General features: G+C 50.8%; 6 protein-coding genes across 6 annotated transcripts; 5 read left to right on the top strand and 1 right to left on the bottom strand.

Moving 5' to 3' along the window:
• Positions 1-702: 702 nt before the first annotated feature.
• Positions 703-2,589, bottom strand: N7509_010964 (WD40 repeat domain-containing protein; the record flags this gene model as incomplete). The annotated part of the gene is made up of 1 exon (XM_056635601.1): positions 703-2,589. The coding sequence occupies one exon, from the start codon at positions 2,587-2,589 to the stop codon at positions 703-705; it is 1,887 nt and encodes a 628-aa protein (XP_056486221.1).
• A 505-nt stretch (positions 2,590-3,094) lies between these two features.
• N7509_010963 (Kelch motif domain protein) lies at positions 3,095-5,496 on the top strand (the record flags this gene model as incomplete). Its single annotated transcript, XM_056635600.1, has 4 exons — positions 3,095-3,419; positions 3,505-3,591; positions 3,661-3,933; positions 4,013-5,496. 4 exons carry the CDS (start codon positions 3,095-3,097, stop codon positions 5,494-5,496), a joined length of 2,169 nt encoding a protein of 722 aa, XP_056486220.1.
• Positions 5,497-5,805: 309 nt separating this feature from the next.
• Positions 5,806-7,535, top strand: N7509_010962 (uncharacterized protein; the record flags this gene model as incomplete). The annotated part of the gene is made up of 5 exons (XM_056635599.1): positions 5,806-5,839; positions 5,891-6,161; positions 6,223-6,695; positions 6,755-7,340; positions 7,397-7,535. 5 exons carry the CDS (start codon positions 5,806-5,808, stop codon positions 7,533-7,535), a joined length of 1,503 nt encoding a protein of 500 aa, XP_056486219.1.
• A 648-nt stretch (positions 7,536-8,183) lies between these two features.
• N7509_010961 (uncharacterized protein) lies at positions 8,184-9,198 on the top strand (the record flags this gene model as incomplete). The annotated part of the gene is made up of 3 exons (XM_056635598.1): positions 8,184-8,222; positions 8,276-8,397; positions 8,469-9,198. The coding sequence occupies 3 exons, from the start codon at positions 8,184-8,186 to the stop codon at positions 9,196-9,198; spliced, it is 891 nt and encodes a 296-aa protein (XP_056486218.1).
• Positions 9,199-9,727: 529 nt separating this feature from the next.
• On the top strand, positions 9,728-11,068 carry N7509_010960 (uncharacterized protein; the record flags this gene model as incomplete). Its single annotated transcript, XM_056635597.1, has 1 exon — positions 9,728-11,068. One exon carries the CDS (start codon positions 9,728-9,730, stop codon positions 11,066-11,068), a length of 1,341 nt encoding a protein of 446 aa, XP_056486217.1.
• Positions 11,069-11,578: 510 nt separating this feature from the next.
• Positions 11,579-12,898, top strand: N7509_010959 (uncharacterized protein; the record flags this gene model as incomplete). Its single annotated transcript, XM_056635596.1, has 1 exon — positions 11,579-12,898. The coding sequence occupies one exon, from the start codon at positions 11,579-11,581 to the stop codon at positions 12,896-12,898; it is 1,320 nt and encodes a 439-aa protein (XP_056486216.1).
• Between the last annotated feature and the right edge of the window lie 39 nt (positions 12,899-12,937).

Genomic DNA, 12,937 nt, shown 5'->3' with positions numbered 1-12,937 from the left:
TGGATTGGGAGGTTGATTGACGGCGTGTCAGATATACCGATAGCGCGAAAGTGAGCCGAGAGAGAACTGAGATTGAAAGCTCAGTAGCTCAAAGGAGGGATATAGCCTTCCGTCGCAACGGATGAGGCCGTCAGAGGACTGATCGATCAAGCCTCCACGGAGTCACGCGAGGTTGAAATATTCGGCCTGGTCGTAACGCTCAAGCCGGAGACAATGATTTACGTGTCAGCTAGAGATATTCGACGTTGGCGAAGAGTCGAGGGGCAAGGGGCGAAGGGTGGGGAGTTGCCGATGAGTTAGAGAAAGGTGAAAGTCGAACCTCCGCGGTCGATCCTGACTCCAGTTCCGGGAGCTTAGTCATAAAGAGCCGCCCACCCAACACAATACCAATGCGCCTAGATTTTAAGTAGACATAGCCCAGCTGACTTGTAAGTTCCTTTCAGGGGATTTGGGCTACAGTTTTGGTAGAAAATAAACTTCTCACTTATTTGAAATCTTTTTGAAAGATAACGTTCAGGATTGGCATTTTGTACAATCAGCCTAGAGAAATAGATTACAACTCCATAAAACACCATGAACACCAATTACTCCATTGAAAACACATCCCAGCCCATCAATGCTAGAGATCACCATGAACCGGGTATAGAGCTTGGAAAACAGGAAACACAAACAGGGTTAGTATTAGTTTGCCGGTTTGCCTGTTTACCGGATAGTCATCGACTTGCTCAGCTGTGCCTTGCTTCCGACGCCACCCTCGCGAGAGGCAGAAGCACTGCTGCCAGGCTTGCGCTCAAAAACTTTCCAGAACTTCAAGCTCTCATCGGCCGCGGCGGTCGCGAGCATTTGTCCATCGGGGCTAAGACTGCTGTGAAGGACGCGGGTCTCATGGGCGGGGATCTCAACGTTGCGCACCAGGGTTGGGTAGCTCCAGATGCTAAGAGAGTTATCCGGGAAGCCACTTGAGCTGACAATCTCGCGGTAGTGGTTGCTCCAACGGAGACTGGTTACTTGAGATCCGGTGTCGATGCTGTTTGTACGAGCACCAGTGGTGGTGTTCCAGAAATGGATGTGACGATCGTACGAGCCACCTCCGGTGGCCAAGAGGTTCAGTTGCCAGGGGCACCAGCTAAGGGCCTTGACGGCCGCACGGTGGTTGGTCTTGGTGAACTTGGGTGCGCTGAGAGAGCGAGCGTCCCAAATGTTGACAAGATTGTCGTTTCCACCAGTAGCAAGCTGTGCGCCGTCGGAGCGCCACTCCAGACCGCAAACCTCAGATGTGTGGGAGACCAGCTCGGCAACCTTGTGCTGGGCAATGCGGACATCGTGGTTGTAAACAAGACCGCTACGGGCACCGGTGGACAGAGTGTGCTTAGACCAGCCCATCACACCGACACGGGAGTCATGGCCGTACATGCTGCGGAGCTTGGAGCCTTCCTCAACATCCCAGATCTGGATCTCGCCGGTTCCGAGACCGACGCCGACATAGGCACCATCGCCACTCCATTTGACACTGCTAACATATGTATCAGGGGAAGTCTCGAGAAGGCAGTTCACTGTGCCCGACTCAGCAGACCAGACGTAAACGTTGCGCTCCAGGCCGATGGCGACTTGGTTGCCAGAACTCCAGTCCAACAAGTTGAGATAGTAGTCATCAAGTAGGCCAGGTGCATCGAGGACCCGCTCGGGGGCTGTTTGAACACGACGGCGGAACTGGGCTGACTGGGACTTGGCAGGACGAAGAGGACGGTTGTACTGCGCTCGGAGATCGATTGGCTTGGACGATTCAGGAGGCGGTGGCTTGAATGCCAGAATGCGAGTATTCAGATTCACTCCACAGGCATTTGCCAGAGATGACTCGTAAGCAACGGCATCTGGTGCGGGGCGGGTGTAGGTGGAAGGTTCGTTATCTTCGAGGCCCATGTTCTCGAGAGCAGCCGTGAGATCTTCCTCGGATCCGCGTCCGTTCATATCAAAAGCACTAGCAGCCGAAGCTAGGACGGAAGATCCTTCATTTCCACTGGTCTTGGGGCGCTGGCTGTCCTCGGGCTTGGCGGTTCCGGTGGTGACCAATCCCTCGCTGGCAGTCCGGTTAGGAATGAAGCGGTCTCCGGCATTGTGAGAGATTCGAACAGTAGTCTTGCCGGCCCGGGAGCGAGTGGGAACTTCCCGGCGAGGGCGCTCTTTTGAGGGAGTCTGGCCAGATGAGGAAGGTCCGGTACCGGTCAGAGACCAGTCAGATACCCCCAGTTCCAGATGCTTGGGGGATTTCCGCGAACGACGAGCAATGTTGGATTTTGGAGAATCGCGATGAGTTCGCGATTGTTTGGGAACTGCCGAGGAAGACTTCGAAACCGAGGGCTTGGAGAAGTAAGACGACAGATTTCCACCATAGACCGACTTTGACTTGTCGTTTCCAGCATCGGCGGGTCGAGCCGGAGTGAACGGGGAGGATTGATCGGAGGCTTGAGGAGTTGCGACGGTTGCTCGAGTATGAGGAGAGGGAGTCAGAGGCATACGGCTGCCGGCAGTTTTGGAAGAGAAGAGCCCATGGTGGCTCTTCTTGGGAGTCGACAGTTGAGCAGTTGCCATGACGAAGATAGTTTCCACAGGGGAGTTAAACAGATACAGTGGAGCCAGCCACTAAATAAGGCAAAGGTAGAGACGTTAATTAGGGATTTCGAGAGAGGTTTAGATCATAAGAAAACAGAGGAGTGGTTGAGGAGAAGAAGAGGGCAAGAAGTATGAGCGACTAAATAGACTGCCCATCTGAGTATGGAGCACTTCTTCCCCCCGGCAACCGTTACCTCAGGTACGGGAACGCTATCCCCCATTGGGACTTAGCGCGAAATCCCTGGAATTTTAGGCAACTTAGGAAAAAGGTTTTCCCGGGATGTCCTTTCAATGGTGGCGTGCCTTACTCTTGTACAATCAATGAATGGATCAGTCATTCTGATCCTCCAAGGAAAAAAGCCATACACTGGCCCACCCCTGGGGGGCATCATGCAATTTGTGAACAAAGAGTGAGTAAGCAAAGTCCATTATTACCAACCTCTTCTTTCAAACCACCTTTTTCACCCTCCTTTCCTTCTGTCTCATGGCGGATCCGGCGACTCCCCACTTCAACCCGTTCCACCAGGACCCACCCGCACGACTTCCGTCATCCTGGGCTGGATCTTCAAGAGCCTCCAATCCCATCACACCTGGCAGTCTTCGCTCTCCTGCATTTCCGATGCAGCAGCAGGACGCATACCTACTTCCCGCCAGTCCGGCGGCTGGCCGTCAACCAGTGGCAGATTATAGGCCTGGTGTCAAGAAGGCACTCGGCCATGTCCCCGCATGTCTGGTCAATGCCTCGGTGACGTTTTGTAATAACGATCACATCTACGCCTTCGGTGGCTTCGATCAATTCACCGATGAAGGTTGGATCTCTCCTCGCGATCAACCATGCCCTCCCCGCTCCCATCCACGCCGCAACCCATAATCCCGCTAACGAAACATTCGCAGTTTACAACCATGTACTCCGTCTCAATCTCAATACTTTGCGGTGGGAGTTGGTAGATAACTATGGTGACATCCCCGGTGTACGCATGGGTAAGTCGACTGTGTCTTTGAAGTCATTTTGTTTCGACCCTTCTAATCCTCGAATTCTTCCTTTGCTAGGACACACCGCGACCTTGTACCAAGGCGACAAATTGATCGTATTTGGTGGCGAGAATGAACATCGCGATTATCTTGCGGACGTCGTTATCCTCGATCTTCAGTCTTTTACATGGACGGGGCCAGAAATACACGGAATTCCTCCTCGGGGAAGAGCACGCCATGCCGCGGTCATCCATGATGATAAACTCTTTATTGTCGGGGGAGTGACGGGGGAGAACAATGTCATATTGGATGATCTCACCTACCTGGACCTACAAACCTGGACTTGGTCACGTACCTGGAGCTTCACCGCTCGCTTCGATCATACGGCTTGGGTCTGGGGAAATCGCCTGTGGATATTCGGTGGTCTCAGGACCCAATATGGAACGAACGACCGATATCTGGTGGCTCGACCTCAAAGGCTCACCGTCGCTTACTGGAATCGTCTCCTCCCAAGGTACCGTGGACACCCCGGATGCACCAATCACCTTCGCTCATCTCCCAGAATCTATGTCTAGTACGCCGCAGCAGATGTCCCCGCGCTCTGGGATCTACGCCGCCAACTCCGCCAGCGTACAAGTGCGCAGCTTTGGTCGCCGTAAACCACTTGCCCCTGGCGCCATCTCTTGCCTTAGGTTCCATTCTGGTCCGCATGTGCCCGCTCTCTTTTCAGGTACTCATTTCCAGTCATTCGCGTCCGGGGTCTTATTGGACTTGATTACTCCATCGGAAACAGTGCGGTCTCACGACTGCAACTTGTCCGCTCTAGAGCTCAATTCACTGCGCTGGCAACGACTAGCAGACGGCCAGGAGATCTTCCGGCCTGGATATCGATGGCACTATTGTACAGTCAATGAAGCGGGGACTAAGGCGTGGCTTCTGGGTTGTAGCCTTGACGTTCAGAATACACCAGGAGCAAGTGATGAAAATCACATGAGTGAAGTACTCTCGATCGACTTGGAAAGATACGGACTTCTCGGCAACGAGTTGTCAGCGGAGATTCCCCAACAGGATGTCCCCTGGCCAGCTGACACGGCAGGGCAAACGCCTGTTTCTGGGCTCGGGGCTGACCTCTCTGCCGTGTTTGATCAGACCCCAGAGTCAGGAAGTGGTGCTGATTTTGTTATCACGGCGACGCGCGATGATCTCGACTTCATGGTTGCAGATAACCCTGAAGATACTCCCTCCACCTCAACCACACAATCGAAACCGACTTTCGTGGAGCCCGACTCCTCAACATCAGTCCCTATTCATGTCCACAAGATAATCCTACAACTGCGCTGGCCACACTTTAAGCGCTTGTACTCAGCGCAGATGGCAGAATATCATACCAAGCGCATGCACATCCCGGAGCCATATTCGGTAGTCCGTGCATTTCTCTACTATCTGTATACAGATAGTATCGCAGGCCATCCTGAATATTGCTCGACTGTGGTCGATGTGGCAGGCATGTTAGTCATGGCCAACCTTTACGACATGCCGAAGCTGCGTCTTCTATGCGTGAATCGACTAAGTCGTGAGATCGATGTGGAGAACGCCGCAATTGTCTGGGAGCGTGCCGGTAGAACCAACGAGCACTGGCTGATGCGTCGAGCCGCACAGTTCTGCCTGACACACTGGGGTCGCGTGGTACGAACTGACGGATTCAAGTCGCTCAGTCACACAAGTTTGATCGAACTATGCGAGGTGGTGGATACAGAAGGTCGTATTGTGGCAGGGCCAGAGCTTGAGATGGTCAGCTCATTCGGAGGAGAGTCCCAATGTGAACGCGACAAGAGCTCGCGACTTCGGCTAGGTTCCGCGGCGGACGAGCTATCTGAGATGGATGGTGATGACGAAGGAATGGAAATTTCATGAAACGAATCGGACACGCATAGTCTTCCGGAGTTTAGGCTTGGCAAGAGCAAAACATGTACTAGCATTTTTCTTTACTGAATCCATCTGCATCGAGAAGTTGTAGAACTGCGGTGAACGGGCCGGTCAGCCTGGTAACACCAGAAGCCACTCAGGCGCGGTTGCGCGGCTCCACACGCCGACGCTCTGGGCACGGGATCTGCTCCGCGCGGAGTTCATTCCTAGCACGATAAGGAAGCTTTAGCGTGTGTCTCGCCTTGACTGTCGCCATGGTTTCAGATTCAGGACCCTGCTTTGCATATATAAGTCACTATGTGTAGCAAGAAGCCTGGGTCGATTAGTAGTAGTAAGTTTAACCACCCTCCCCAGCCGTGAATTTACTACTCCTTAGTAGTAGTACTAGGTAGTATCACGATGGGTTCCATCACCCAGTCCACTCTACCATCCGATTTTGTTTGGGGCTTTGCGACGGCCGCCTACCAGATCGAAGGTGGTGCAAATGAAGATGGTCGTGGTCCATCCATCTGGGATACTTTTTGCAAGCTCCCCGGTAAAATTGCTGGAGGCGGGTCAGGTGAGATCGCGTGCGACTCATATCACAGAACTCATGAAGACATCGCTTTATTGAAAACCTGTGGTGCCCAGGCCTATCGTTTTTCAATTTCATGGTTCGAACACCTCCACTATCTGCACTTCGCTCCGCGAATATTCAATTAATATGATTACCAGGTCTCGTATCATTCCTCTGGGCGGCCGCAATGATCCTATCAACGAGAAAGGTCTTCAGTTCTATCTCAAATTCATTGACGACCTTCATGCCGCAGGCATCACGCCAATGGTGACCCTTTTCCATTGGGATCTTCCCGATGAATTGAATAAACGATACGGCGGATTTCTCAACAAGGAAGAATTTGTTGCCGACTTCGCTCGTTACGCCCGAGTCGTATTCGATGCCTTTGGGTCCAAGGTCAAGCACTGGATCACCTTCAATGAGCCTTGGTGCAGTAGTGTCCTGGGCTATAACACTGGGTCTTTTGCACCCGGTCATACAAGTGATCGCACCAAGAGCCCTGTCGGTGACGGCTCGACAGAGCCATGGATTGTGGGACACAGTCTCCTCGTGGCCCATGGAGCAGCTGTTAAGATATACCGAGATGAATTCAAAGATCAGAATGGAGGCGAGATCGGAATTACACTGAACGGTATGTGCTCCATACTGGTATATTCGTACACTTGCTAATTATACCAAAATCGGATACAGGCGATTGGGCCGATCCCTGGGACCCAGAAAATCCCGCTGATGTCGAGGCCTGTGATCGCAAAATCGAATTCGCAATTTCGTGGTTCGCTGATCCTATCTACCTCGGAAAATATCCCGACAGCATGATCAAGCAGCTAGGCAACAGGTTGCCAGCTTGGACTGCGGAAGACATTGCTCTTGTGAAAGGCAGCAATGACTTTTATGGAATGAATCACTATTGTGCAAACTATATCCGCGCGAAGACTGGCGAGCCAGAGCTTGATGACATCGCAGGAAATTTGGAGCTGCTGCTCGAGGACAAGAATGGCAAGAGTGTCGGCCCCATCACACAGTCACCATGGCTGCGACCATGTGCAATTGGATTCCGGAAACTGCTCAAGTGGTTAAGTGATCGTTATGGTTATCCTAAGATCTACGTGACAGAAAACGGTACTAGTGTACTTGGTGAGAATGACATGCCTCTAGATGAGCTACTGGAGGATGAATTCCGTGTGCAATATTTCCGTGATTACATCGGAGCCATGGCCGATGCGTATACGCTCGACGGAGTGAACGTGCGGGCTTACATGGCATGGAGTCTTATGGAGTATCGTACCCTGTTCCTCCCTTCCTTGAAATTAATGCTGACTTCTCAATTTGCAGTAACTTCGAGTGGGCAGAGGGTTATGAGACCCGTTTTGGAGTCACCTATGTGGACTATGATCATGACCAGAAGCGCATTCCAAAGAAGAGTGCCAAGAGCATTGGCCAGATATTTGATCGCTATATTGAGAAGTCTTAATTCAAGTTGAGGGCGCTTTCACCCACTAGTGTGTGCATATCTCCTCGTATAATGATTGAATACTGTAACGTTTCCAGGCGATATTGGGAGGCGCGCGCGTTCAGATAGCCTTGGCGGATGACTTCCTTTTGCGAATACTATACACTAGTTTGTTCCAGCTCGGACTCTTGTAAATGACTTTCCATTTTAGATGTTTATATTTGAGAATCAATTTTAGAAATTTTGAGATGGTGGTTGGATTTTAGGGGCCATATAAACAATTCCCCGAGACTTTGCCTAATGGGTAACCCCGAGTTGCTTCTATCGGCCCCATCCCGAAACCCGCTCCGATCCCAACGGCATTTTCTTAGCTCCGGATAAGAAAAGTTACACCAGTGGGAACAGGATTCTATTGGAGAGTGCAAAACAGGGCCAGTGAGATCTTCGCAGGATACGAGCGGAGGTTAGCTCAACTACATAAGCTTTGAAAATGGACTCATCACTAAGTCCGACTCTTAAGGCCGTTCTCCGTCATTGGCCCCATCTAGATAGCTTCGGTGATCCAGACACCTATATAAGAAAAGCAGATCGTTTTCAGAATATTCTTCCCTACTTTCAATCACATTCCACCTGAGAAATAAAGCCACCTTTGACCTTTCAAACTATAAGATGTCTGCTCAGACCATCCAAAAAGTTGCCATTGTTGGTGTAAGTACCCAAGTTGTCATGTTATCTAGGAAGGTTTACTAAACCTTATACAGGCCACTGGCCGCATAGGGGGCGCTTTTGCTAAAGCACTCGTGGAGGGTGGCAAGCATACTGTCACAGCATTGACTCGCGAGAACGGGGCGGAAAGCTCCCTGGGGGTGTTCATGTTGCTAAGGTGAACTACGACGACGAAGCTTCTATTACCAACGCTCTCAGAGGTCACCAATTTCTCATAATCACTCTCAGCGTCAGAGCCCCCCAAGATCTGCATAAGAGGATTGCAGATGCAGCAGGCAAGGCCGGCGTTTCTCTTATTATGCCGAATGCCTATGGCTACCCAATCTCCGCTGGAGGCCCCCAGGAGGGGGATGCGTATGGAAAGGTAGCCTTTGACCGGGTCAACGAAACCAAGAATGGTATCTCTTCTTCAATCAAGCTATCTTGTGGCTTCTGGTATGAGTGGAGCTTGGCTACAGGCGAGCAATGGTTCGGCTTTACGATCAAGGATCGCAAGGTCACCTTCTTCGACGATGGGAAGCGGACTATCACTGTTAGTACTTGGGACCAATGCGGCCGGGCCCTGGCGGCACTCCTAAGTCTTCCGGAGTCTGGCTCAAGCCCTTCACTCGCCGATTATAAGAATGGAAATTGCTCCATCTATAGCTTTCGAGTGTCCCAACGAGATATTCTGGACAGCCTCCACCGAGTATTGGGCACAACTGACTCCGATTGGGAGATTAAATACGAGGCGGTCGAGAAGCGCATCAAAGATGCTGCCGAGGAGTCTTCTCAGGGTCAAATTACTGGTTTTGTCAAAAAGATGTATGGAAAGGTCTTTCTGGATTCCAACGAAATGAGTGACTTCGCGGCCAAGGGCTCGGAGAATATTTCTCTGGGGCTTCCCAAGGAAGATCTCGACGAAGCAACAAAGAGAACAGTGGAAATGGTCGAGAACGGCTGGAACCCTTTCGGATAGATCATGATGTTAAGGCCTGCCCAGATGTGCCAATCGACCTCGGGACGGATATATATTGACTCAGGAGGTCCACATTACCACTGCCCAGGTGAGAATTATTAATGGTCCGAGTCACGTTGACTACTACTATTTCCAGCCTTCAAGCTGTAGAAATAATGTTGATTGACTGTTTTTTTGGATTATGCCCAGTATATTTGGACTCGGACATCTAGACATCCACTCGAAACTTTCAGGTTACTTTTTGAATAATAAATGTGTCGTTAGAACGATGAGAGATCGTAGAAGAATAGAAATGGATGTTCCAAATTTGCCTCGGTGAGACAGCCCTAGTAGAAACCTGAAACCAATGTGGAACCGGAATGGAGTGCGCATTCTCACATCGAATTTCCCCGCTTCCCCACATCGCCTAGCAACCCCTAGGCCCCGTGGATAGTCGTATGATACCAAGGCCGAAACTCTTCTTCAGCTCATGCCGCTCTCTACATCCTGAACAGTGAAAACTGGAACCAACTTGAATGATATTCCCATCATGGAAAAAACAACAACCATCACTTTGCCTGCTGGTCCTATCAAGGCGCGGACGCTCGACGATCTCGTTCATGCCCGGGGAATTCCTTACGCGAAGGCTTCGAGATTTGAGCCCCCACAGTATACCGACAGTTGGACCAAAGTTCTGGACTGCACCGGGCGTGCGACGATATGCCCCCAACTTCCATCACGACTAGAGTCCGTGATGGGACCATTGACCAAAGGACACGCATTGAACGAGGAATGCCTACATCTATCCATCACCGCACCCAGAGATACCAAAGATGCTCCCGTGATGATTTGGCTACATGGTGGAGCCTATATCTCCGGTGGTGGGGATCTTGATTGCTATCAGCCGATTGAACTCGCTAGGAGAGGCATTGTCTGTGTTAACGTCACGTATCGACTCGGCGTTTTCGGGTATCTCCGATTAGAAGGTATTGCGCCCGCCAATCTCGGGCTGCTCGATCAGCGTGCTTCACTGTTATGGGTACAGAGGAATATCTCAGCATTTGGCGGGAATTCGAACAACGTCACCATGGTTGGCCAGTCAGCCGGGGCCGATTCAATTATTTGTCTGATGGCTGCGGAGGAGACGGCGGGCCACCTTTTCCATCGTGCTATTTTGCTTAGCCCTCCACTGCGAGATTTAAAGGAACGGAAACTCACAGGGGCTCTTTTATCTCAGAAAGCGGAACATCTTTTAACTCAAGATCCCCGGGAAATGACTGTGGATGGGTTGCTAGCTCTTCAAAAGAAGCTTCTTCTGGATCCAGTCCAGGTCAGGGTGATGCTATTCGCCCCAAGTTTTGGGTTCGATCCTTTGCCCGAAGAAAAGGATTTTGATGAAAAGATTTCCGAAGCAGCATCCAGAGTTCCTATTTTAATAGGCTGGACCGCTCATGACGGTCGCCCCTTCGCAAGTATGATGGGCCCGCCGAATTTACTCAAATTGCCGATAATAGGATCGTTGATGGAGACCATTGGCACCTGGTATATTACTCAAAGCTATTTTAAATGGCCATCGCAATGTTTCCACCAACAGATTTTGGATGCCGGTGGCTCCTCGACTAGCTACTCGTTTGGATGGGCCGGTCATAACAGTAACTTAGGGGCTTGTCACTGCATTGATATTCCCTTCGTACTCGGGAGCTACGAGGCTTGGAAATTGGCACCTATGTTGGCTGGAAAAGACACAGAAAAGGTAATTTCCGGACTTGGATTCCAAATTCAAGAGATATGGACGAGGTTTATGAGGGGCGAGGCATTGGACAACCGGCATATAGAGTTTGAGAGAGACTTCGTCGTATCTGAAGGAATCTTCAGACCCCGAGATCAATAATTTATCCATAATAAATTATAATAGCCACTGGATGGGTGGATCTGCTTGCCTGTAAATTGAACAGTGATAGTATCTAGTCCTGCATCCTAGTAACTATTTATACATAGTACCGTTGCTGCCCCAGGCATAAAGGCACCAAGCGGATCTTCCCCGCCCTCCGTCATCCATTCACCTTTCTCACTCAGCCTTGTCGCTGTCCAGTGTCGACATTTTTTTCAACAAATAGGCGGCCATAACCGCCTTGTGGCCATATGCAATGACTTTCAGAAGGGATGAGGTCTGAAACATTGATCGATCGCCGGGTTGGAGCACCTAAATCCCGAGCCGGTTGCAAGACCTGCAAGCACGCTTTTCCCCAGCCCCTCTTTGCGTTTCTCACTAACTACTGACAGAATTCGGAAAGTCAAATGTGGAGAAGAAAGACCGAACTGTATTCGTTGTTCTAGTACGGGAAGAAAGTGCGATTATGAGGGCGATACGCCCCCTAGGCCCTCCTTTGCTACATCGGCCATGGCTCCTCGCCACACGCTGTCGCTATCGCCAAACTCAGGACGCCGAGAACGCCGAGCATTCGAGTTTTACTTTGTATCAGCAGCTCCGCAACTAGCTGGTGGCATGAGCATTGACTTCTGGACAACCGTCGTCCCCCAAATTTGCCGCAGTGAGCCAGCAGTGTGGGATGCCATGATAGCAATCAGCGCACTATTCGAATATCCAGATCAGTGCCTGGATTTCACTTATCTACGGAATTGTCACAAGAGGTCTGAATCGCTCAGCCAAATACAGCAAGAAGCTTTATCCTGGTACTCGCGTTCGATATCGAGCATTAGTTCGCAAATTGCTGGGAGAGGAGCAGATCCATACATCGCACTTATCAGCTGCATACTGTTCATATGCATAGAGACCATTCAGGGACGCGTGGAAGAGGCACTCCAGCTGTACCGCCAAGGCGTTAGCCTGATTCTCGACCTACGTGTTCAAGTAAGCCATGGAATGGTCTCCACTAGCAAGGTTGCTCTCCTGGAGGACACCATCGTCCCATTGTTTTTGCGTCTGTGTGCTGTTTCTCTCTCGATATCGGGTGTCCAGCCATGCGAACTTTACACACTCGCCAATATTGGCATTCCCGCTGTCTTTTCATCTGTTGATTCCGCGCGGTTTGTTATCGCTAATCTTTACACCGAGGCCCAGCTTTTTGAAAATGAGGCAACAAAACATATCTGGGCGGTCGGCAGAGACGCCGCCATCAGTCAAGATCTGCTCAATCGACAGCATTCTCTCAAAGATCGACTCAACAATTGGCATCGTGCGTATATCGGGATGTGCCAGAACCTCCATACAAGAGCAGCGATGCCAACCAATGCCGAGCCAATATTGATGACCTATCACGCGGCATTATTTATCTTCGTCTCCGAGTGCCTCACGCACCATGAAATAGTCTATGACAATCATCTTGCTGGATTTACAACCATTGTTGAGCAGGCTAGCTTGACTCTTGCTAGCACGGTAGGACCAAATGGAGCCCAACCGCCTTTCACATTTGAGATGGGCATTGGCATGCCACTCTTTTTGACCGTCATGAAATGCCGAGACTCGAATCTGCGGCTGCGAGCTTTGGATTTGTTACGGCAAGCACCGCCAATGCAAGGGTTTTTCAAATGCACACCTGTTGCTCACCTGTCCGAGAACTTCATGAAACTTGAAGAAAGCTACGGCAAAGCAATCAGAGAATCTACAGGAGATCATTCGGTTGATATACCAGAAGAGGCTCGCATATGCCATTATGGTGTTTTCCGGCCCCAGGATGGTCTCCCCCCCCGGTATCGTTGAGGAGGATTGTGCTAGATATGGCTGTGGCCCTGAGCAGCT

Source organism: Penicillium cosmopolitanum (assembly GCF_028827165.1).
Source record: "Penicillium cosmopolitanum strain IBT 29677 chromosome Unknown utg000009l:1.0-9042332.0:1.0-9050551.0, whole genome shotgun sequence".
NCBI lineage: Eukaryota > Fungi > Ascomycota > Eurotiomycetes > Eurotiales > Aspergillaceae > Penicillium > Penicillium cosmopolitanum.
Note: the sequence above shows the minus strand (reverse complement) of the source record. Positions and strands in the feature narration are given on the sequence as shown.